The following is a 23,552-nucleotide window of genomic DNA, read 5'->3' as shown; positions in this document are numbered from 1 at the left end:
ATGTTGAGTAATAGTGGTGACGGGGCATTCTTGTCTCATTCCCAATTTTAGGAGGAAGACTTACAGTTTCTGACCATTGAGTATGATGCTAGCTGTGGGTTTTTCGTATATGCCCTTTATCATATTGAGGAAGTTACCTTTGATCCTACCTTTTGAAGTGTTTTTATCAGAAAAGGTTGTTTAATTCTGTCAATTGCTTTTTCAGCATTAATCAAAATGATCATGTGATTTTTCCTTTTGATTTGTTCATGTGCTGTGTTATATTGATTGATGTTCTTGTGTTGAAACACCCTTGCATTTCTGGTATAAACCCCACTTGGTTGTGGTGTGTAATTCTTTTACTGTGTTGTTGGATTCGATTTGCTAGTATTTTGTTGAGAATTTTGCATTTATATTCACTAAGGAGACTGGCCTGTAGATTTCCTTTCATATAGCATCTTTACCTGGTTTTGGTATTAGAGTGATATTAGCTTCATAAAATGACCTAGGTAGTGTTACTTTTTCCTTAATTTTTTGGAAAAGTTTGCGCAGAATTGGTGTTAGTTCTTTTTGTTTGATGAAATTCCCCCATGAATCCATCTGGCCCTGAGCTTTTCTTTGTAGGAAGACTTTTAATGACTGATTGAATCTCTTGTGATTGGTTTGTTGAAAAACTCTATTTCCTCTTGAGTTAGTGCAGGTAGTTTGTGTGTTTCTACAAATTTGTCCATTTCATCTAAGTTGTGTAATTTTTTAGCATGTATTGCTTCATAGTATCCTCCTACTTTTTATTTTTTTCTAATTTTTTCAAGGTCCGTGGTAACAACTCCCCTCTCACTTCTAATTTTGTTTATTTGCATCCTTATTTTTTCTTTGTCAGCCTAGCTGGGGGTCCATGGATTTTATTGATTTTTCTGAGATCCAACTTTTGGTTTTATTGATTCTATTATTTTGTTGTCCAATTCATTTAATTAAGCTTTAATCTTTGGTATTTCTCTTTTTCTATTTGCATTGAGGTTAGTTTGCTGTTCTTTCTCTAGTTCCTCCAGGTGAGCAGTTAAGTCCTTGATTTTTGCCCCTTCTTCTTTAAATATAGGCATTTAGGGCAATAAATTTCCCTCTCAGCACTGCCATTACTGCATCCCATAAGTTCTGATACGTTGTATTCTCATTTTCATTAATCTCCAGATAATTACTAGTTTCTCCAGCAATTTCTTCTTTGACCCACTGGATATTTATGAGTGTGTTATTTAATCTCCATATATTTGTGAAAGTTCTGGCTCTTTGGTGGTTATTGATTTCCAGCTTCATTCCATTGTGCTAAGAGAAAATGGCTTGAATAATTTCAAGCACAAAAAGTCCTGCATTTTGAAAAGGGTGTGCATGTGCGCAGGGCGGGAGTTGAGGGATGTATGACACAGATGCTCAGTAGAGTGCCTGAGTGGGAGTGTTGGGTGGGGCGTGGGTGCATGGGTCCTGGCTGGGGGGAGAGACGAGGGTGTGCATGGGAATGTGAGTCACAGGGTTGGGGTGGCATGTGTGGGTTTGGCACATTCAAGGAAACCAGCTTGGCTTACTTCTGAGCCTCTGTCTCCCTGTCTGTGCACTCCTGAAAACTCCGGGCCTCCATTTGGAAAGGAGCACATTAGATTCTTTGCACTCACTGTATGTTCTTCAGTTCTCTGCATCTCAGTTCCTCAGCTTTTTCATCTAGGACCCCCCTATGTGGTAGCAGACTCTCTTAGGTCTCTTGCACCATGGAACCACTGCCCGGGTCGTTTTTCTGACACTCTCTAGCTGTTCTTTGGAGCAGGGGTGAACTTAGCTTGTCCTATTTCATCATCTTCCTAGATGTCCTCTCACTAAGATTTTAATTTGCATTTCTTTAAGGTCAAGGCTCTTTGGTGTGGTTATTGGCCATTCATATGTTTTCATTTGTGAAAATGTCTTAAAATCTTTTGCCTATTTCAGAAAAAACCTGGTTGTCACCTTATTGTTGATTTTTAAGAGTTCTTTATATATTTTGGATGTGAGTCCTTTGGTAGAGATGCATGTTGTTTGTCCATTCATTTTCTTATTGGTGTTGTTTTTTTTTGAGGAGTAGAAATTTTAATTTTGGTGATATTTGATTTATCAATTTTTTCTTCATTTTAGTTTTTATATTCTAAGAAATCTTTGATTTAAGATGATGAAAATTTTCTGCAGTATTTTTTTCTAGAATTGTTTGAAGTAGTTTTTGCTTTTATGTTTAGTTCTAGGATCTGTTTTGGTTAACTTTGTGTAAAATATAAGTTAGTGATGGAAATTTATTTTTTCCCATGTGAAAATTACTTCAGCATCTTTTTGAAAAGACTCCTTTTCCCTGCTGAATTCCCTTGGCACATGTGTAAAATCACAATTGGCTATACATGTGTGGGTCTATTTCTGAATTCTCTATTCTGTTCTGTTAATATATATTTGTCAACTTTTATCTATTTATAATATAATTTATCATATATGTACATTAATGCTATGCTGTCTTGATCTCTGATTGTTTAAGTCTTGAAATTTAGTGGTATGAAGCCTCCAACTTAGTTTTTTTGTTTTTCTAAATTGTGTTGACTCTTCTAGGTCCTTTGCATTTCTATATAGACTTTGGTGTCACCTTGTCAGTTTAAAAATTTTGGGATCTTTTTTACTGGGATTACTTTGAATAATTAATGATTTTAATTTAGGAAAAATTGCCATTTAGCAATATTGTATCTTCTGATGTATGGACATGGTATATCTCTCCATTTATTTAGGTGTTCTTTGATTTATTTCAGCAGTGTTTTGTACTTTCAGTATTCCAGATGTACACATGTTTAAGTAAAACTATCCAGAAGTTTCAGAGTTTTGATGCAGTTTTAAATAGTATTATTATTATTATTATTATTATTATTATTATTATTATTATTTTGCATGGCAGGCATCAGGAATTGAACCCGTGTCTCCGGCATGGCAGGCAAGAACTCTGCCTGCTAAGCACTGTGGCCCACCCTTAAATAGTATTTTAAAATTTTCTATTGCAGTTGTTTGTTGCTGCACTCGATTTTTGTTTGCTGAGTTGCATCCTGTGTCCTTGCTAAATTCACTTATTTGTTGTATTAAAATTTTCATAGACTCCTCAGGGTTTAGGACTTTTACAAACATAATCAGGTCATCTGTGGATAAAGACAGTTTTATCTCTTCCTTTTCAGTCTGTATGACATTATCATTTCTGTGCCACCTCTCCTCATTCTCATTCTCATCCTCCTTTACCTCTCCCTCCCCCTTTGTCCACGTTCTCCTCTCCCTTTGTCTTCATCCATATCCTCCTTTTCCCTACCCTCCTCCTTCTGTTTTTGCCTTATTCCATTTGACTAGGACCATTAGAACAATGTTGATTAGAAATGATTAGAATTCCTGATCTTCGCAGAAAGTGTTCAGTTTTTCACCATTCAGTGCTATGTTCCTGTGTTTGCAGTGGTTTTTGTTTTGTTCTTGTTTTTTGTTTATGCAGATGCCCTTTATCAGGGTGAGGAAGCTCACTTTTGTTCCTCGATTGCTGAGAGTTTTTACTATGAAACAGTATTGCCAAATGCTTTTCCTGCAGTAACTGAAATGATTATATGGTTATTCTCCATTATTCTCTTTTCCATTCCTTTACATGGTAAGCTACATTGATTGAGTTTTTAATGATACCAACCTTGGATTCTTGGAATACACTCCACTTGGCCAACTTGGATCATCTTTTTCACATTTTGCTGGATTCTATTTGCAAGAATTTTTGTTAAGGGTGTTTGAATGTATATTCAATGAATTTTCTATGGTCTTCTTATCTCATACTGTCTTTGGTTTTGTGTTAAGATAATACTGGCATTACAAATGAGTTGGGGAGTATTCCTTCCTCCGTTCTTACCCGAAAGAGTTTGTGTAGGGTTGGCATTATTTCTTTCTTAAGTGTTTGATAGAATTTGTCCTAAACCCATCTGTGCCTGAATTTGTTTTCTCTTCTTTCGATATCTTCTGGCAGTTTAACTATGAGTGTGTTTCTTGACCGCAACACTGTTGACATTTGAGGCTAGATAAATATTTGTTATGGTGGGCTGTCTTGTACATTGTAAAATGTTTTGCAGTATTCCTCCACCCACTAGATACTGATGGCAACTCCTCAGTATGACAAACAGAAAAGACTCCAGATATTGCCGAATGTCCCCTGGGGTTCAGAAATCTCTCCTGGATGAGAAACATTGAGTTATGATATGTCTAGATTAGGTTTTGTTTTTTATTATTTTTTATGTCTTTAACATACTTAGCTTTCTTGAGCTTTATGTCTCTTATGTTAATGTTTTTCACTAAATTTAGGTAAAATTTCTTCAAATATTTTTTAAATTTATTTTTTTTTAGAGAAATGGTAGATTTACAGAAAAGTCATAGAGAAAATATAGAGTTCCCATATGCACCACCCTGCTCAGTCTTCCTTATTAACGATTTGCATTTGGCGTGGTACCTTTGTTGAAATTAATGAAACAATATTATAATTATATAAAATATAATCCAAAGTTTACTTTAGGGTTCGCTGTGTTGTGCAGTCCTATGTTATTGATTTAAAAAAAATTTTAAACTAGTAACATACATATATATGACCCCAAATTTCCCATTTTAGCTGCATTTAAACATATAATTATGTGGTGTTAATTTCATTCATAATCTTGTGCTGCCATCACCACCACCTAAGATCAAAGCTTTTCCATTACCCCAAAGAGAGCCTCTGTACCAAATAAGCTTTGATTCCCCACTCCCTACTCCTATCCCAGCCCCCAGTAACTGATGTTCTAGCTCCTGAGTTTATGAATTTTCTTATTCTAATTATTCCATATCGGTAAGATCATACAGCATTTGTCCATTTCTGTCTGTCCTGTTTCACTCAACATAATATCTTCATGGTTTATCCATATTGTCACATGTATCAGAAACTCATTTCTTTTAAGGACTGAATAATATTTCATTGATAATGTTTTGTTTATCCATTCATCTGTTGACGAACACTTGGGTTCCTTCCATCTTTTGGCAATTGTGAATAATGCCACTGTGGACATTGATTTATAAATATCTTTCACAGTCTCAGCTTTCAGTTATTTTGGGTATATATATTGAAGTGGGATTTCCAGATGATATGGAAATTTTATGCTTAACTTTCCAAAAAACTGCCAAACTATTTTCCACAGTGGTGTACCATTTTACATTCCACCAACAATGAGGAAGTATCCCTATTTCTTTACATCCTCTCCAATGCTTATTTGTAATTTTTAACAGTAGCCATTCTAGTGGGTATGAAATGATGCCTTATTATGGTTTTGATTTGCATTTCCCTAATGGCTAATGATATCGTGTGCATCTTTTCATGTGCCTTTTGGCCATTTGTATATCTTCTTTGGAGAAATGCCTAATTAAGTCTTTTGTCCATTTTAAATTGGGTTGCTCATCATTTTGCTGGTTGAGTTGTAGAATTTATTTTTATATTCTGGATATTAAACTTTTATTGGATATGTGATTTCCAAATATCTTCTCCCACTCTGTAAGTTGCCTTTTTATTTTCATGATGGATTCCTTTGTTTTACTTTTTTTTTTTATTTTGATGAAGTCCATTTATCTATTTTTTTTTTCTTTTGTTGCTCATGCTTTTAGTATAAATCTAAGAAACCATTGCGTAACCCAAAGTCCTGGGTTTTCTGGTAGAAGTTTTATGGCTTTGGCTCTTATATTTAGGTCTTTGATCCATTATGAGTTAATGTTTGTATATGGTTTGAAGGAAGGGTCACCTTCATTTTTTTGCATATGAATATCCAATTTTCCTGGCACCATTTGTTGAAGACACTTTTCTTTCCCCATTGAGTAGACTTAGCACTCTTGAAATATGTGTGATTTTCCATGAATGTGAGGGTTTATTTCTGAACTCTCAGTTTGATTCCACTGGCATATATATCTGTCTTTGTGACAGTACTATGTTCTTTTGATTGCTGCAGCTTTGAAATAAGTTTTAAAATCAGGAAGTTTGAGTCTTCCAACATTGTTTTTCTTTTTCAAAATGCAGGACTTTTTGTGCCATTTTGTTATTTGGCATTTTTAATTCTTATACCTTGTTTTGTTCTCCAATTTTATCAATGTATATTTGCATATTTATTAATTTTTTAACCATTTTGAGTCCCTTCTTATTGTCTTCTATATATATATAGAAGTGTGTGTGTGTGCGTGCTTATATATATAGTATGTGTGTGTGTGCTTACCATGTGGCTTAACTTTGTTATCCTAAATCTGCAACAATCACATTTGATTTGGTACTAATTAACTACAATAGCATACAAATACACTCTTCCCCCTCACTTTCTTTCTGTACTTGTCACAGACAATATTTTTATAGATCATATGTCTAAAACCATAGATTTTTTATTTTTATGCATTTGCATTCTAGATCCTATAAGAAATAAAAAGCGGAGTAATATATACCAAAAATAGAATATGATATAATATTACTGGCATTAGTAATTACCCATATGGTTATCTTTACTAGAAGTCTGTATTTCTTTATGCTGCTTCTATCCAATGTATAGTGTCCTTTCCTTTGACTCTGAAAAACGTCCTGTAGCATTGTTTGTAGGGCAGATCTAATGCTGACAATTACCCTCTGCTTTTGTTTGTCTGGGAACATCTTAATCTCTCTCTCAGTTTTGAAAAACTATCTCATCAAATATAAAATTCTTGGTTAGCAATTGTTTTCTTTCAGCACTTTAAATCTTTTGTTCCATTGCCTTCTTTCCTCAATGGTTTTTGGTGAGAACTTTTGACCTAATTTTATTGATACTTACTTGTATATAACACATTGCTTTTATAATGCAGCTTTCAGAACTCTTTCCTAGACCTTGGCATTTGACAGTTTGGCTACTCTGTGTCTGGACATAATCTTTGAGATTATTCTGTTTTGAGGTCATTGGTCTCTTGAATGTGCATCTTCATGTCTTTTGTTAAATTGGGCAGGTTTCTGCCATTATTTCTTTGAATATTCCTTCTGTCCCTTTTCTCTTTTGTCTCCTTCTGGAGCTCCCATAATGCATGTATTGCTATATTTGATGGTGTCCCATAGGTTTCTTAGGTCCTGTTCACTTTTTAAAATTATTCTTTCTTTCTGCTTCTCAACCTGAATCTTTCAATTGTCTTGTTTTTGAATACTCATTCTTTCTTCTGCCAGATCCAATCTGCTGTTGTAACCCTCTAGGTAATTTTTAATTGTAGTTATTGTGGTCTTCAATTCCAGTATTTCCATTTGGCTCCTTTTTAAAACACCTGTTTACTGAAATTTTCATATTGTTCATTATTTTCCAGGTATCCTTTAGTTACTTTCTTGTGTTTTCTTTTATCTCCTTGAGCATAATGAGGACAATTTTTTAAATGTCTTTGTCTGGTATGTCCAAAGTCTCATTTTCTTTATTGATGGTTTCTGTATTTTATCTTATTCCTTGAAATGGGCCATCATTTCCTGTTTGTTTGTCTTGTAATCTTCTGTTGCACATTATACATTTTAATGTTTAAAAATGTTAACTCTGGGTTTTAGTCCTCAGGCTCTCTGTTCTTTAGGTTTGTACAGAGTTAATCAAATGACAGAGATGCCCTTGAGTGCCAGGAGTTAACAAAAACAAGTAACCTAGTGCATCAAACAACTTTCACAGTCTGAGAATTGACTCTGCATTGGCTGGTATTCTCCTTCAGAGTTTATCAAGAAGATCTGCCCAAGGTGAATTTGAAATGCGGGGTCCTACCTCTTTTTTGTTGAGCCTGGGTTTTGTCCTTGGCTTTGTGCCTGCTCAAGGCCCTAGGAAAGTCCTATTTATAGGAATTTGAATGCCCCTTCTATTGTCTATGAAAGAGACTTTCTCCCGTTCCCATATATCCTATTACATGACTTGTAGCAGATAATCTTTTGCTCCAGTGCACTTTAACATATTGTTTCTTATGCTGCTTTGCTGGGAGGGATGGCCAGAGACAAGTTTCCTAGTTCAGTCTTTCAGAATGCCATCTGAAAAACTGGCAAGGACCTACAGACAGCCTGGTATGCACATAGGGATTATTCTGTTTCCTCTAATATCTCTGCCATCTCCGTGTTAGCATGAACTGATTGTTTTCATTCCTTTTGATATTCTTTTGGTTCTTCATGGGATGAGTGATTTTGGATTGAAACCTGGACATCTTGAATATTTTTTTATGAAACTCTGATACTATTTAAATCTGTTTTACCAATCTTTTCTCTGATACTACTGTGGCAGGGAGGCTGGGGAGTTGTTACCTCATTGCTGCCAGAAGGGAGTAGGAATTCATGTTCCCCACTCATTCATTATGCTGAGTGGGGGTGGGAGTTTTGCAACCCCCCCACCCTTAGGGCTATGCTTAGACCTCTCTGGCTGAGAGGGTAGGTGTGCCTTGATGCTGCTCCCCATGTGGCTTCAACTGGCACCATGGTACAGGATTGTCTTCATTATCACTTGGTGGTGGAGAAGTTCTGACTCTCCACCAGATCTCCTCTGAGAGCACCACAGTGGGAAGGAGAAAGCACCTCATTACTGCTGCCCTCCTTATGATCTCCACAGGCATGGATGGGGAGTTGTTACCACTTGATGAGCGTGAAAGTCCTGGCTCTCTACTCAACCTTTTTTGAGTTGATACCAATCTGGCAGGGATGTTAGGAAACCCCATTTCAACTTGGCAAGATAGAAATTTAGGCTCCCGTCTCCACCTATGTTAGTGTGGGTGGAGCAAACTCACAGGTTTTATCTGTGGTGTTTGGCTGGCCTGGAGCGGTTATGGTCTAAAAGTTTTTCATCTTGCCAGGGTTCCCGTATCCTGGGCCTTTGGCTAGAGAGAGCAGGTTTTCATCAGGGCTTTGTGTCTGTGCCAGCCTGGGTTGCCAGATTCTTCACCTTCATGTCTGGAGTATATAAGCAAAGAGAAAATCCAAGAAGCTCATCACCATCATGTCATTCCTTGGGTTCTAAGTTCCATAGCCAGTCTGCCTCCTCCTTTCAAACATTGTCTTTGTCTTATTATTATTATTTTTTTTAAATAAATACTGTCCAGGAGTTTTACCTCTACTAAGCAAGAAGTATAGGGATACTATGTTTAATTCCTTTTTTCAGAAGCAGAAACTGTTCTTAAAATTTTCCTTTATCACACAGTTTTAGCAAATAGATTATGAGATGCCTTGGTTGTAGCTTTTGTTTACCTTCCTTGGGCTTCGTTTAGATTCTTGGATCTGTAGATTTTTAACTTTCATCAAATCTGGAAAAATTTTGGTCATTTTTCCTTTCAATATTAATTTCTGTTTCTCCATCTCCCTCCCACCCCATTTTTTTGTACTCTACATTTATGTTTGGTTCCTTAATCTTGTCCAATAGGTCACTGAGCCTCTGTTCAATATTTTAAATCTTATTTTTATTTCTGAATTTCAGTTTGTATAGTTTCTGTTGGTTTGTTTTTAAATTTATTGGTGGTTTCTTCTGCAGTATCTAATCTACTGTTAAGACCAGTGACTTTTTTTTTTCATTTTAGATATTCTAGTTTTTATATGAAGAAGCTCCATGTAGTCCTTTTCTGCATCTTCCATTTCTCTCATTATTATGCTCACATTTCCTTTGTGTTTTGAGCCAACTGTGTTAATTCTATCATCACTGTTATTTCTGAATCTTTTTCTGTAGAATGATCTTTCTTCTGGTCACTTATTCCTGCTTCGTTGCAAGATAGTCTTTTTTGATTGGATGCTTGCCATTGTTATTAAGTTCTTGAGTAATTGGCCTTTTTTTTGGCATGGGCAGGCTCTGAGAATTGAACTCGGGTCCCTAGCATGGCAGGTGAGAATTCTGCCACTGAGCCATCATTGCACTGCCTTTTGTTGTCTTTTTATAAAGAAACTCATGAGTCTTATTTTGTGTGTGTGTGTGTGTGTGGCAGACAGGTAAGTTACTTGCAGACCAGATTGATCCATTCAAGAATTGTTCGTACATAATTTAGGGTCAGTCTAGAATAGTTTCTATTTTGGGGATAAATATGCCTTCCTACTACTGAGGTGAATCCTCACTTACAACCTTGGGTGTTCAGTGAGGTATTTCAAGTCTGACTTGTCAGAACTCAAATAATTACCAGTCATCTGAATGCTTCAGTAACCATTCGTGTCTCAGCCTCCAGTAGTTTTTTTTTCCCCAATCCTCATGAGTTTTATCTTACTTCATGCACAGCTTAGTGTTCAGCGACAAACATAAGGTAATGCAGCATATATCTGATGCTCTTTCTCTGAGCAGCTACATCTTCCATGGGGGTCAGCCCTCTAAGTTATAGCCACCTTGTCATCCGTGAACTCCAATCTTTGTCTCCTCAATTCAGTGAAGCCAGTGTGCTCCAAATTAGCCCCAGGCAGAAAATCAGGACGATCTTAGGGCTCAGTGTTTTATTTCCCTTCTCTTAGCAAATACAGTTGTGTACTTCCTGTTGTCTATGTCTGAAAAGTATTTCTTGTATTTGTTTTGTCCAGTTGTCTAGTTGTTTACAATGGGAGAGGAAAACTGGTTCTACTTACTCTATCATGGTCAAAGAAGTTCCACTAAATGTTTTGATTCATTACGTCTGGAATGAAATTCTTGTAGTTTGAAAGTGGTATAAAGTTACCAGTCTATTACCTGATTCCTAACAGGCATGTATTAAATACTGGATATTATGATTATAATGATTGTCATTGATTTTTAGTGTGGCTTTATTAACCCAAGAATTTACTAACTGCAGTATGACTGGATTTTTTCTTTTGTCTTTGTGCATTTCTTAATTTACTTGAGGAAGGGAGACTGAAATAAACAGTACAGTTGTAAATTTGGATAAGTGCTACCGAATGTAATAACTACTATACATATTGCCTCTTAGAAAATAGTAGATTGAAAATATGTCATAAAGGATTTGAAGTTCAGACCTTGATTTCCCACCACAGTCAAGTTGAAATTCCACCTTGTATTTTCTTCATGAATGTTATTCAAGCACAGCAGTGATTTAAAAGTAACTGATTTTTCTTCACCTCAAATTAAAAAAATAAATAAAAGGTTAGCTGACTCAGGCCAGCAAAAGCATCAAGATTTATTAACGCAACTATTTGTGAAGAAAGATGCTACCAAATACTAAGAGCTCTTCCAATAAAATATGCTGGAAGGCATGTTGACTAGAAATGGAATATTACGTTTGAAGAAATGTATATAAAGTATATCTATATATATAAAATATAGTGTTCTCAACAGGGGGAAGCATGCTTGGAACCAAACTCGCTGTCCATAATTCATAATAAGTCTTTAAAACACCTTACCTAGGACTGACGGCAAAAAAGCATGATCACAGTAAGATAGGAAAGAGCAAACCATCTTTAGGATTCTTCTGGTTGAAGATACCCTTGTGTGGCTCTGTCAACAGTCACCACATTAGCCCAGCAGCAGTAGTGGAAATGGTGGAGACCTGAAGCTGAGACACAGGTTGAGGGGTGACTGATTCAACTAGAAACGTGGGAGTGTTCATCTATAAAGAGGCCGTCAGAGTAAATCTAGAGGAGAGTGAGAACTGCACATCCATACACGGTTCTCCCAGGACATATATGCTGGGAAGATAGCTGCTAGCTGCTTGGGCCCTTGACTTGCATGGGGTTTATCCCATTGACTTATGTCTCTGAATCCCCAAGGCAGTTCAGTGAACACTGTGGTGGTGAGCGTCAGGCTGGGATAGGTTTGTTCTTGGGATTCTTGGGATCCCCGTTCTTGGGATTCTAGGTTTGGATATTTGCTAAATGTCTACAGAAAGACTTAATTCTATTTCTTTCCTGCCTTTCACCATGTCCACCAAATCCTTCCAAACAAAACAGTTCCAAGAACAGTTCATTCCAAGGTTGTTGGACTTGCCCTGACTTTATCTGAGTCCCTTAGAGAACTAAGAACTGACATGCACACTAGGGTGCTCTGGATCCTGACTTTGGCATTTATGTCCCTGGGGAAACTCTGGATACAGCAGAACTGGGTGGACTGGGCTGATGGGTCTGGATGGCCCAGGATTTAGGAAACTCAGGGGCACAACATTGACATTGGACTTTGTAGGCCAGAGTGGGACTCCTGAGTTCTCGCAGGCTGTAGAAGGAGGGGAAAGGCAGGTCATTTTTGTAGCTGCAAGAGTAATGGCGTCTTTTTTCAGGAATTTGCGATACTCAGATTGTCAGCTAACGAAAGCTATTGTTTAGTAAAAATCTCTTTTAAGCTTGTGTTCCTAAATGGTTACAGAATATATTGTCAAGGTCTTTGATTTTATCCTTTTAATATTTCTCAGCACAGTCTTGCTTATGTGTCCTGTCAACTTGTCTACCATGTAATGCTGTTTGTAAAAGTTTAGTCTGTGCCCTTTTCCACTGCCTGACTGATTGCACCATTAATAGAAAGACAACCTTTGAAATAGGTTAGTAAAAGGCAATCAATTTCATGTCTTTTCTATTGACGTAAATGGCTACATTTATTGAAGGAAACAAATTCACTTAGAGACTATTAAATTATAAACAACCTAATAGGACCTAGAAGTTGTAAATGTTGTGTTTCATAGATTTTACTTTGAAAATAAAATAGATGTCAGGTAAGGAAAGAGCGTGACATGAAGCAAGTGTACAGTATTTTAGTGAGATTTCTCTAAAATGGTCTGTGTGTAGCATGTGGTGGTTTTAGCGATAAATCAATAGCAGATAGGAAGCACTTTAATGCTAATTAAGTAACCCTGGAAGTAATTATCTGGGTGTAGACTAAAATAAATGCCTTTTGAGAATGGGTAACACATTTGACTTTACTCCTTTGCTTTAGTCTATGACTGCAGTAATCGTGGGGGTTAATTTTTTACATCACTTGGTAAGTTTAGCTACTCAAATGGGGGCCATGTTTTAAATTTCTTTTTCTAATTTTCAGCCTTTTCCAACAGATTGTCTAGATGCAAAGTATCATGTATTCAGCTTTTACGAGATGCCTTTAAGAAGCATATCCATTTTGCATTGATTCGTAGTAATGGTTTTAAAATCACCCAAAGATGGCCTTGTTCCTGTAATTTTTTGTTCATGAGCTATTTCCTTCAAGTTGGAGTTTGAGTTACATGACTTCATCCCGTGCTCTGGTCTGTAACTTTAAGCCGGGTTCTCTCTGACAGGGATGAGGATGCCCTGAAAAGCTGGGTCTAAGCAAGGTCGGGAGATCATACAAACCACATTCTTCATTTTCAGGGGAGGGCACGCCAGGAATGGGTGTGAGCTTTGCTTCCCTCAGGCCACTCCTTCCCTGGGGAGATGATTTCAAATTCCAGTTAATCCCAGACTTCACAGCTATCTCTCCCCTATGGGGTGGAATTCTTCCCTTAAGCAGTTCTGTTCTCCCAAGGAACATATGTAGGGATTTGGAATGTAAACTTTCATAATCAATTCAGCCTAGACACATCACTCTGCCCTAAAACTATGCAGAAGATAGTGGCCTTTTGAAGTGTCAGACTCATGCACTCAAACACTTGGCTATTTAAAAAAAAAACACCGATGTGAGTTTTCAACTTTATGAAGTTTCAGAAAAACAGATAAGGTTCAGCTGAAGAAATCCCAAATAAACCAGACTTCTTCAGTAAAATCATGAACCCAAGTTCAATTTTTTTTTCTGATAGAGTTATTCCAACATGTAAATCAGTCTCAGTTAACTAGTTAATAAGACTAAAGGAGATTCTTTCACCAATACCCTTTCTTTTTTCTATTTTGGTCTTACTTAGATAAAAGATTCATTGTCTTGACTTTTGCCAGAGTTCAGCATTTTATACAAACAGCAAATGGAGCTCTGTGGCTGAAGAGGATGACCCTAACACTCGGATCTTTGTGCAACTGCATTGTTACCACTTTCTCTGTCTCCTTAGGTGAGGAATGCGACATTGACATTAATGAATGCGACAGCAACCCCTGCCATCACGCTGGAACCTGCCTGGACCAGCCCAATGGCTATACCTGCCACTGCCCACATGGCTGGGTGGGAGCAAACTGTGAAATCCGTAAGTACTTCCACAGCTCAGCTGCTATAATTATCAGAGCACTTTTACTCAACCAGAAGAGGATGCCTACGGTGGCCATCAGCCCCCAGGGCTCGTGTACATCATTGTATAGATGAGACCATGGAAGCTCGTGGGCTAACCTGAGTTATTTTCTCTCCCCAGTCCCAGTTTAGCACTTTTATCACTGCATCATGTTGCTCCCACTACTTCCTGCATCTGAATCCAGCCTTTCCACCGGGATGATAATGTGCAGATGTCATCCAGAGTTCACTGCTGCTAATACAGCCAAAAATGTGCTTAACAGAGAGGCATTAGAATAGTGTCAAAAAATAGAGTCTTTGTGTTGAAAAAAGAAAAACAGAAAACACCAGAGACTATAAATTCGCTTTGCATTTATGCCTTCAAGTTTCTTTCAAATGTACTAGGTTCCATGTATTGCCTGGAGAAAAGTCCAGTGAGGATGAGCTTAAATGAGAATCTGAAAAATATTTTAAGCTCCTTAGAGCTAAGTGTTCTCTAAAGATCAACTAGCAGAAGTTTGAAAATGCCATAATCAAGATTTCATATATTGCAAAAACGCGTCTGCTAGGATTGAGGTGAAAATGAGAACTGACATGGAATTGATTTTCCAGTTGTTTCGTCAACTGCTAAAAATTCAGCTTTGAAGGATGTTTTCTTCTTATTTAAATTAGGGCAGTTTGATCTTTCTTCAAAACATGCTAGATAGGGCAATGCTTCTTTTCCACTCCAGATGCTTCTTTTCACGGGGATGGTGCCCCTGGAGAGTCGCCCTTCTGGTCCCTCTCACCCCCTCCTTTACTCTTCATTGGGTAAGAACAGCTTATCCACTGAGAGAGTGTGGAAGGCAGGACTAAGCCTATATGACCCTGCCTGTCCCCTCTCCTGTTCTGTCTCTCGCTGGCTCAGGCTGGCCTCTGCTCCTCTGTGCTATAAGTGTTAAAAGAACAGGCTCCCTCGCTGAGGTCCAGTTCTGCCCAGGGCTGGATGTCTACTTCTCAGAGCATGTGTGTGCATGCGCGTGGAAAGGCCCAGTGTTAGGAAATACCCTCGGATCCACGAATATGAACCGCGTTTGCCAACATCATTCTGACTAGTGACACATGAGCTGTTTGGACTCTAATCTGATCACTCTTCTGTCTCCTCTTAGCTCAAAACTTGGGAGGGGAAGAGTATAATTATTTTTAGCTCCCCACCTCAGTCTTGCAAAATGCTCCTACACAGAATGGACCAACATTCCTTGCCAACGATGGGTAAGAAATAGTCTCTTCATGAAGAAAGAGACAGGGAGCTGAAAGGGATTCTAATGGTGAAAATGCTAAGGACTACAGTTCTAAACTGCAGGATGGTAAATCTAAATGTCCAGTCTGGAGGAACCTGTTGGAGGAAAGGAGCCCAGATGTGTTAGTTTGCAAGCTGCCGAATGCAATGTACCAGAACTGGAATGGCTTTAAAAAGGGGGGAATTTAATAAGTACAAGCTTACAGTTCTAAGGAAGAAAAAAATGTCCAAATTAAGGTACCAACAAGAGGTTACCTTCACTCAAGGAAGGTCTATGAGTCAGGGACACCTTTGTCAGCTGGGAAGTTATATGGCTGGCATCTGCTAGTCCCTGGCTCCTGGGCTCCGTTGCTTTCAGCCTCTGTCCATGTGGGGGTTCCTCACTTTGCTTCTCTGGGGCTGGCTGTCATCTCTTTGCTTCCCTTGGCTCTCTCCAGGTTCTGACTTGCATAACATCTCAGGGCTATGTCTGCTGGGCTACAAACATCTCCAAATATCCATGTCTTTGTTTTCTGAAGCAGCTGTTCTCCATGCATCTATATCTGCTGTCAGCTCCAGGGCATCTGTCATTTCTGTAGACTCTTGTCTTTCTCCGAAGTTTCCCCTTTTAAAGACTCCAGTAAACTAATCAAGACCCACCTGGAATTTTTGGAGTGACATCTCCATCTAATCAAAGGTCACACCCACAGTTGGGTATGTCACAGGTCTGTGGAGGTAATCTAATCAAAGGTTTCCAACCTATGGTATTGGATTAGGATTAAAAGAAGCAGCTGCCTCTACAAGATTGGATTAGGATTAAACCATGGCTTTTCTGGGGTACATAATACTTTAGAACTTGCACACCAGACTTGGGTTAACAGTGTCCTGGTCGTGCCACTTATAGTGTGCTTCTAGTTAGCTGTGCGGAGCCTCAATTTACTTATCCATAAAATGGGACCATTTTTCGTGAAAGAAATGTGGCAATTCTGTGAAATGACACATATTGTAGCTTGGGGCCTGAGTAATATCTATTTAGAAGTTTATATCCTACTTAGGAAGATAAAAATTTATGAGGACAAATGCATAGCAGAGTGTGGATAAGAGTAAAAGTCAGGAGTACACAGATACGTTGTCCTCAAGGAGTTTTGAAATAAAATATAATAGTAAGACATTTAAATTTTACTTTCTTCTAATGATGATAATATCGGCAAAAAGATCCACAAAGATCAGAGTTTGCTTCAGATTTGAGTTCCATCATATTATAGCCATATGGCCCTGGGCAAATTTCTGTCTCTAAGCCTTGTCTTTCTGACTTGTAAAGTGGTAATAGGAAGGCTTCACAGTTAGGTTGTAGTGATGATTAAATGAGAGACATAAGTGAAGGTCCCTGCTATTTAGTAGGCACTAAATAAATGCTGTCTGCCTTTTATTTTTCTTTCTAGACAACTGTGACTCTTATTCTATGAGCCACTGCAGGGGTGGGGGTAGGGGCTCGCCTTCATCCACTTTCTTCCTGGTCATGGCCTGCAGAGTGACATGTGTACAGAGCAGGGGCCATCCACAGCCAGGCCCTCTGTTGGCCCAGAGGAGCATTTTCTATCTGATGATCTCATTTGCACTTGTCCATTAGGCCAGAGGCCTGGATGTGAATGTCACCTACATCGGACTTTTTCCAAGCTCCATGTTTGTGGTTCCCTCCTTGACCTGAGTATAGGAATGGAGAACGTGCATGTGTGGTCTGCAGACGCCACACTGCTGGAGTTGGATGCCAGTTTCTAAAGAATTGGATTTGACTCAAATGGAATGGATCAAAGGATCAGTGTGGAAAGAGAGTCTAGACAGTCAGGCGGTGGGGAAGCTAAGCTGTTAAAAGTCTTTCCAGCCCTCTGAGAACCATGGGCCCCATGACCTCTGGAGTGTCTTTCTAGCTCTGAGCAGCTTTGATCCTTGGAGGTGGCCAGTAACCAAGAAGAGACTGCCTTTTCAGTACATGGTCAGGTTGGTGGATGTGAATAGGTAAGATCGGCTTTACTTAGAGCAAGATGGAAAAAGAAGCCCATCTAGCTATATTCAGTTAGAGGGCTAATTCAGTTAGACGGCTACTACATTGCCAAAGGAAGGACAAGAGCCTTCCATTAACTTGGCCTTGGCCTCTGCAGGCCACATTTCCTGCCTCGCTCGCTTTCTCACTGTTCTTCAGCCATACTGTCTCTTTCTCATCCTTGAACAACTCAAGTTCATTCTTGCATTCAGGGTCTTTGCACAAGACACTCCTTCAGATTTTAACACAGCTGTATCCTTCTCACTGAGGTCTCAGCTCAAATGTCATTTCTAAAATACTTTCCTCGACCACCTGTATTACTTTCCTATTGCTGCCATAACAAATCACCACAAATTCAGTGGACTGAAACAACCCATATATATTACCTTACAGTTCTAGAGGTCAGAAGACCAAAATGGGCTTCCCTGGGCTAAAATCAAGAACTTGGCAGGCTGCATTGCTTCTGGAGACTGCAGAGGAGAATCCATTTCCTCGCCTTTTACAACTTTGAGAGGCCACCCACTGTTTTTGGCTTTTGGCCCCTTCCTCCATATTCAAAGCCAGCAAATGTGCTCTCTGATTGCTTCTCTCCCCACATCTCCTTTCCTGACTCTGAGACATGTGTCCTTTCACTTGTGAGGACTCTTGTGATTACATAGAGCTCACCCAGATGATCCGAGATAATCTCCTATTTCAGGATCCAGAACTTAATCTCATCTGCAAACTCCCCTTTGCCATACAAAGTAAAATAGTCACAAGTTCTAGGAATTAGGACAGAAACCTATTTGGAGGTCCATTGTGCACCATCTTATCAACTGTGCCTCATTCTTGCCCCATTTGTTCTGTTTTTAATGCAATTTTATTGATACATATTCACATACCATATAATCATCCAAAGTGTATAATGAGTGGTTCACAGTGCCATCATATAGCTGAGTATTCGTCATCACAATAAATTTTTTAACATTTTCATTAGTCAAAAAAAAAATTTTTTAAGAATAAAATAAAAAACAAAAGTAAAAAAGAACACCCAAAACTTTCCAAACCACTCATCTTCCCTATTATTTATTTGTTTTTTGACTTTATATTCTTACTTATCTGTCCGGATACTGGATAAAGGGTATGTCAGTCACATGGTTTTCATAATCATACAGTCACACCTAAAAAGCTCTATAGTTATACAGTAATCTTCAAAAATCAAGGCTATCAGATTAGAGTTCAACAGTTGCAGGTATTTCACTCTACCTATACCAATACACCAAAAACTGAAAAGGGATATTTGTATACTGTATAAGAATAACCTCCAAAATGACCTCTCAAGTCTATTTGAAATCTCTCAGCCACTGAACCTTTACTTTGTTTCACCTCTCTTCCCATTTTTGGTCAAGAAGACTTTCTCACTCCCATGATGTCAGGGCTGGGCTCATCCCTGGGAGTCATTCTCCCATGTTGCCAGGGAGATTTACATCCCTGGGAGTCATGTCCCATGTAAGGGGGGAGGACAGTGAGTTCACCTGTGGAGTTGATTAGAGAGGGGCCACATCTGAGCAACAAAAGGGGTTCTCTGGGGGTGACTCTTAGGCATAATCATAAGTAAGCTTAGTTTATCCTTTGCAGGAATAAATTTCATAAGGACAAGCCCCAAGATTGAGGGCCTGGCCCATCAAATTGGCAGTATCTAATGCTTTCCAGAATATCAAGTCTTCCCCAGGCGGTGAAGTTTAATATGTCTACCTTTACTCCCCACCCCACCCCACCCTCAAGGTGACTGAGCAAATACTTTTTATTTTCTGCTCAAATTACTCTGGGTTGTATCAGGGCCTCATACACACCAACAAGATCTCATCCCTATTCAAGGTTCCATGTACTTACGGTGTTCAAACAAGCTGACCATACAGGTTAAATTAGTGTGCTACCAAAAATAAAAACTTTGCACCAAATAAACATTTCTTCCTTTGGTCTCACACAGAAGTTGAAGTTTTTAATATGTAGTCAATATCATCCTTTACCCTTTATTCTGATTTACCTTAGTCCCTACCCAGATCAGCTTCATTTGCATCACTAAATGAAGTCTGATCTCTTTTTCAGTATTTTTAACAGTTGCTATATGGGTAATGCTGACTTTCATAACCGCAAAACTCTACCTCTGAGTCTCAGGTGTCCACAGATACCCAAAGTTCTGGGGAATGAGCAGGTTAAACACAAACAGCTCAGCATCTCAGAATTTAGAAATAACATTCGTAACTCCGGAATAGATGTGACTGTAGTAAGAGCTTACGATCTAGGGACCTTTCCAATAGGCCTTTGCCTGATAACCTATGCTCTTAAATTTAATTCTCAGAGTTGGCACAATATAGTTAGCCCATATTAGTGAGGCATAATAATATTTGCCTCTTCATTCCTGGCTTATTTCACTTAACATGCTGCCCTCAGGGTTCATTCACCTAGTTGCATGCCTCATAACTTCATCCCTTCTTATAACTGCTCCATATTCCATTGTGTATATACACCACAGTTTCCTCTTCCGTTCCTCAGTCAGTGTACCCTTAGGCCACCTCCATTCATTGAAAATCCTGAACACTGCTGCCATAAATAGTATGCAAATGTCCATTTGTGTCCCTGCTCTCAGTTCCTCCAAGCACACACCTAACTAGGGGGTTGCAGGACCACAGGCAACTGCACACCTAGCCTCTTGTGGAGCCATCACATTGTTCTCCAGAGAGGCTGCACCATTTCTACTTCCCTGTCAATGGTGAATAGATGCATCTCTCTCTCTACATTTTTCCATCACTTGTATCTTTCTGTTCATTTTTAACCAGTTTTAATTACAAACCATACAATGCAACCTAGGTAAAAAAAAAAAAAAAAAAATCAGTAGTTCCCTCTATAGTCGCATAGCGATGCTACCACAATCTATATGAGGACATTTCCATTTCTTTCTGCAAAAAAATCCCTTACCCCTTCCCCATAACCCCTACTTACTGACATTTAGTTCTGGCATAGTGCCTCTGTTACGTTCAGTAGAAGCATATTACAATGTTATTGTTAACTAAAGGCCCTACTTTGCATTGCTTGTATTTTTTATACATACCATCCCATTTTCAATACCTTGAAATGTTCACGTTCAATTGTTCTCCCTCATGCAGAAACATTTTTTTGTTTGTGCATTTAATCACCATCATAATCCTCTCTAAGATTCGTTAAGTTAAACCATCCTTGTCTTTATTATCTGTCTTTCCTTCTGGTGTCATACATATCCCCAGCCCTCCTCCCTCCATCACACTCAAACTCAGCTTCATTCTGTCCGTGTACTTACCAATATTGTGCTACCATCAGATAATACTGTACTATCCATTTCTGGATCTTTACAATCAATCCCGTTCAACACTTTGTACTCACTGAGCATCAAATACCCAATCTCTACACTCTTTCTTTCTCCTGATAGCTTGTGTTCTCAACTTTAACTCTCAAAGTTTGTTCATTAATGTTAATTCATATGAGTGAGACCATACAGTATTTGTCCTTTTTTTTCTGGCTAATTTAACTCAACAAAATATCCTCAAGTTTCATCCATGTTATTGCATGTGCCATGACTTTATTTTGTCTTATAGCTGCATAATATTCCATCATATGTATATACCACAGTTTTGTTTAGCCGCTCATCCATTGATGGATATTTGGACTGTTTCTATCTCTTGGCAATTGTGAATAATGCCATTATAAACTCTGGTGTGCAAATGTCTGTTTGTGTCCTTGCCTTCAGTTCCTCCGTATGTACACCTAGTAATGGGATTGCTGGATCAAATGGCAGTTATATACTTAGCTTCCTGAGGAACTGCCAAACTGCCTTTCAGAGTGGTTGCATCATTCTATAATTTTACCAGCTGTGTATGTGTTGCCTCTTTCTCCACATCCTCTCCAGCATAAAATGTTTTCTGTTTTTTTTTTTTTATAATGCCATTCTAGTAGGTATGTGATGATATTTCACTGTGGTTTTGATTTCCCAGTAAGGTTAGGCATCTTTTCATATGTTTTGTTTTTTTTGTTTTTTGTATGGGCAGGCACCAGGAATTAAACCTGGGTCACCAGCATGGCAGGCAAGAACTCTGCCACTGAATCACTATGGCCCACCTGTTCATATGTTTTTGAACCATTTGTATTTCCTCTTTGGGAAAGTGTCTGTCCATTTCTTTTGTCAATGGTTTAAATTGGGCTGTTTGACTTTTGTTTTGTTGTAGTGTATCTTTATATATTCTGGATATTAAACCCTTCTCTGATATGTGATTTCCCAATATTGTCTCCTATTGCATAGACTGCCTTTTTAATTCCTGACAAAGTCTTTTGATGCACAATAGTGTTTAATTTTGTGGAAATCCCATTTATCTATTTCTTTTTTCATTGCTCACATTTTGGGTGTAAGGTCTAGGAAACTGCCTCCTATCACAAGATCTATAAAACATTTCCCTACATCTTCTTTTAAAAGTTTTATGATCTTACCTCTAATGTTTAGGTCTTTGATCCATTTTTAGTTAATTTTTGTATAAGATGTGAGATGGGGCCCTCTTTCATTCTTTTGGATATAGATTTTCAGGTCTATAAGCACCATTTATTAAAGAGGCTTGTCTGTCCCAGTTGAGTTGACTTGACTACCTTATCAAAGATCAATTTTCTATGGAAGGAGGGTCTATTTTTGAACATTCAGTTCAATTCCATTGGTTAGTTTATCTGTCTTTATGCCAGTACCATGCTATTTTGACTACAGTAGCTTTATAATATGCTTTAAAGTCAGGTAGTATGAGATTCCCACCCCCACTTCATTCCTCTTTCTCAAGATATTTTTAGTTATTTGGAGCACACTGCTCTTCCAATTAAATTTGGTTATGGGTTTTTCTATTTCTGAAAAGTAAGTTGTTGGGAATTTAATTGGTATTGCATTGAATCTATAAATCAATTTGAGTAGAATTGTCATCTTAACTATATTTAGCTTTCCAATCCATGAACATGGTATGTTCCTCCATTTATTTAGGTCTTCTTTGATTTATTTTAGCAATTTCTGTACATAGATCTTTTGTGTGCTTGGCTAAACTTATTCTGAAATATTTGATTCTTTTGTTTGCTGTTGTAAACGGAATTTTTTCTTGCTTTCTTCTTCACACAACTCATTACTAAGGTATAGAAACACTACTGATTATTGGCTATTGATCTTATACCTTGCCATTTTGCTGTACTCATTTATTAGCTCTGGTAGCTTTGCTGAAAATTTTTTGGGATTTTCAATGTGTAGTATCATGTCATCTGCAAATAGTGAAAGTTTTACCTCTTCTTTTCCAATTTGGATGCTTTTATTACTTTTTTTTTTTTTTTTTTTTGCCTAATTGCTCTAGCTAGAATTTCCAGTGCACTGTTGAATTACAATGGTGACAGTGGGCATCTTTGTATTGTTCCTTATCTGAGAGGGAAAGCTTTCAGTCTTTCCCCATTGAGGATGTTAGCTGTGAGTTTTTCATATATTCCCTTTATTGTGTTGAGGAAGTTCCCTTCTTTTCCTGCCTTTGAAGTGTTTTCATCAAGAGAGAATGTTGAATTTTGTCAAATGTCCTTTTCCGCATCAATTGAGATGATCACATGTTTTTTCCACTTTGATTTATTGATGTAGTCTATTACATTAATTGATTTTCTTGTGTTGAACCAGCCTTGCGTATCTGTTATAAATCCTACTTGGTCATGGTGTATAATTCTTTTAATGCGTTGTTGGATCCAATTTGTGAGTGTTTTGTTGAGGATTTTTCATCTATATACATTAAAGAGATTGGTCTATGCTTTTCTTTCCATGTATCTTTGTGTGGTTTTTGGTATTAGGGTGATGTTGGCTTCATAGAATGGGTTAGGTAGCTTTCCATCCTCTTCAGTTTTTTTGAAGAGTTTGTGCAGGATTGGTACTAATTCTTTTTTTGAATGCTTGGTAGAATTCACATGTGAAGCTACCACATGTGAAGCTATTCACATGTGAAGTCCAGCTCTGGTCCTGGACTTTTCTTTTTTGGGGAGCTTCTTGATGACTAATTAAGTCTCCTTACTTGTGATTGGTTTGTTGAGGTTGTCTATTTCTTCTCAAGTCAGTATTGGTTCATGCTTTTCT

The 23,552-nt window shown here is 38.0% G+C and overlaps 1 protein-coding gene and 1 long non-coding RNA gene across 2 annotated transcripts in view; one reads left to right on the top strand and one right to left on the bottom strand.

Moving 5' to 3' along the window:
- Positions 1-23,552, top strand: part of DNER (delta/notch like EGF repeat containing) — a 389,785-nt gene that overhangs the window by 349,344 nt on the left and 16,889 nt on the right. Inside the window, exon 11 of the mRNA XM_077155359.1 lies at positions 13,963-14,094. Within this exon, the coding sequence (XP_077011474.1) occupies positions 13,963-14,094 (132 nt within the window). The remainder of the gene's footprint in view (positions 1-13,962; positions 14,095-23,552) is intronic.
- LOC143678192 (uncharacterized) overlaps positions 1-23,552 on the bottom strand; it is a 37,441-nt gene that overhangs the window by 9,948 nt on the left and 3,941 nt on the right. The gene's annotated exons all lie outside the window — the stretch shown is intronic.

The sequence above is a fragment of the Tamandua tetradactyla genome, chromosome 3 (genome assembly GCF_023851605.1).
Source record: "Tamandua tetradactyla isolate mTamTet1 chromosome 3, mTamTet1.pri, whole genome shotgun sequence".
Taxonomy (NCBI): domain Eukaryota; kingdom Metazoa; phylum Chordata; class Mammalia; order Pilosa; family Myrmecophagidae; genus Tamandua; species Tamandua tetradactyla.
Note: the sequence above shows the minus strand (reverse complement) of the source record. Positions and strands in the feature narration are given on the sequence as shown.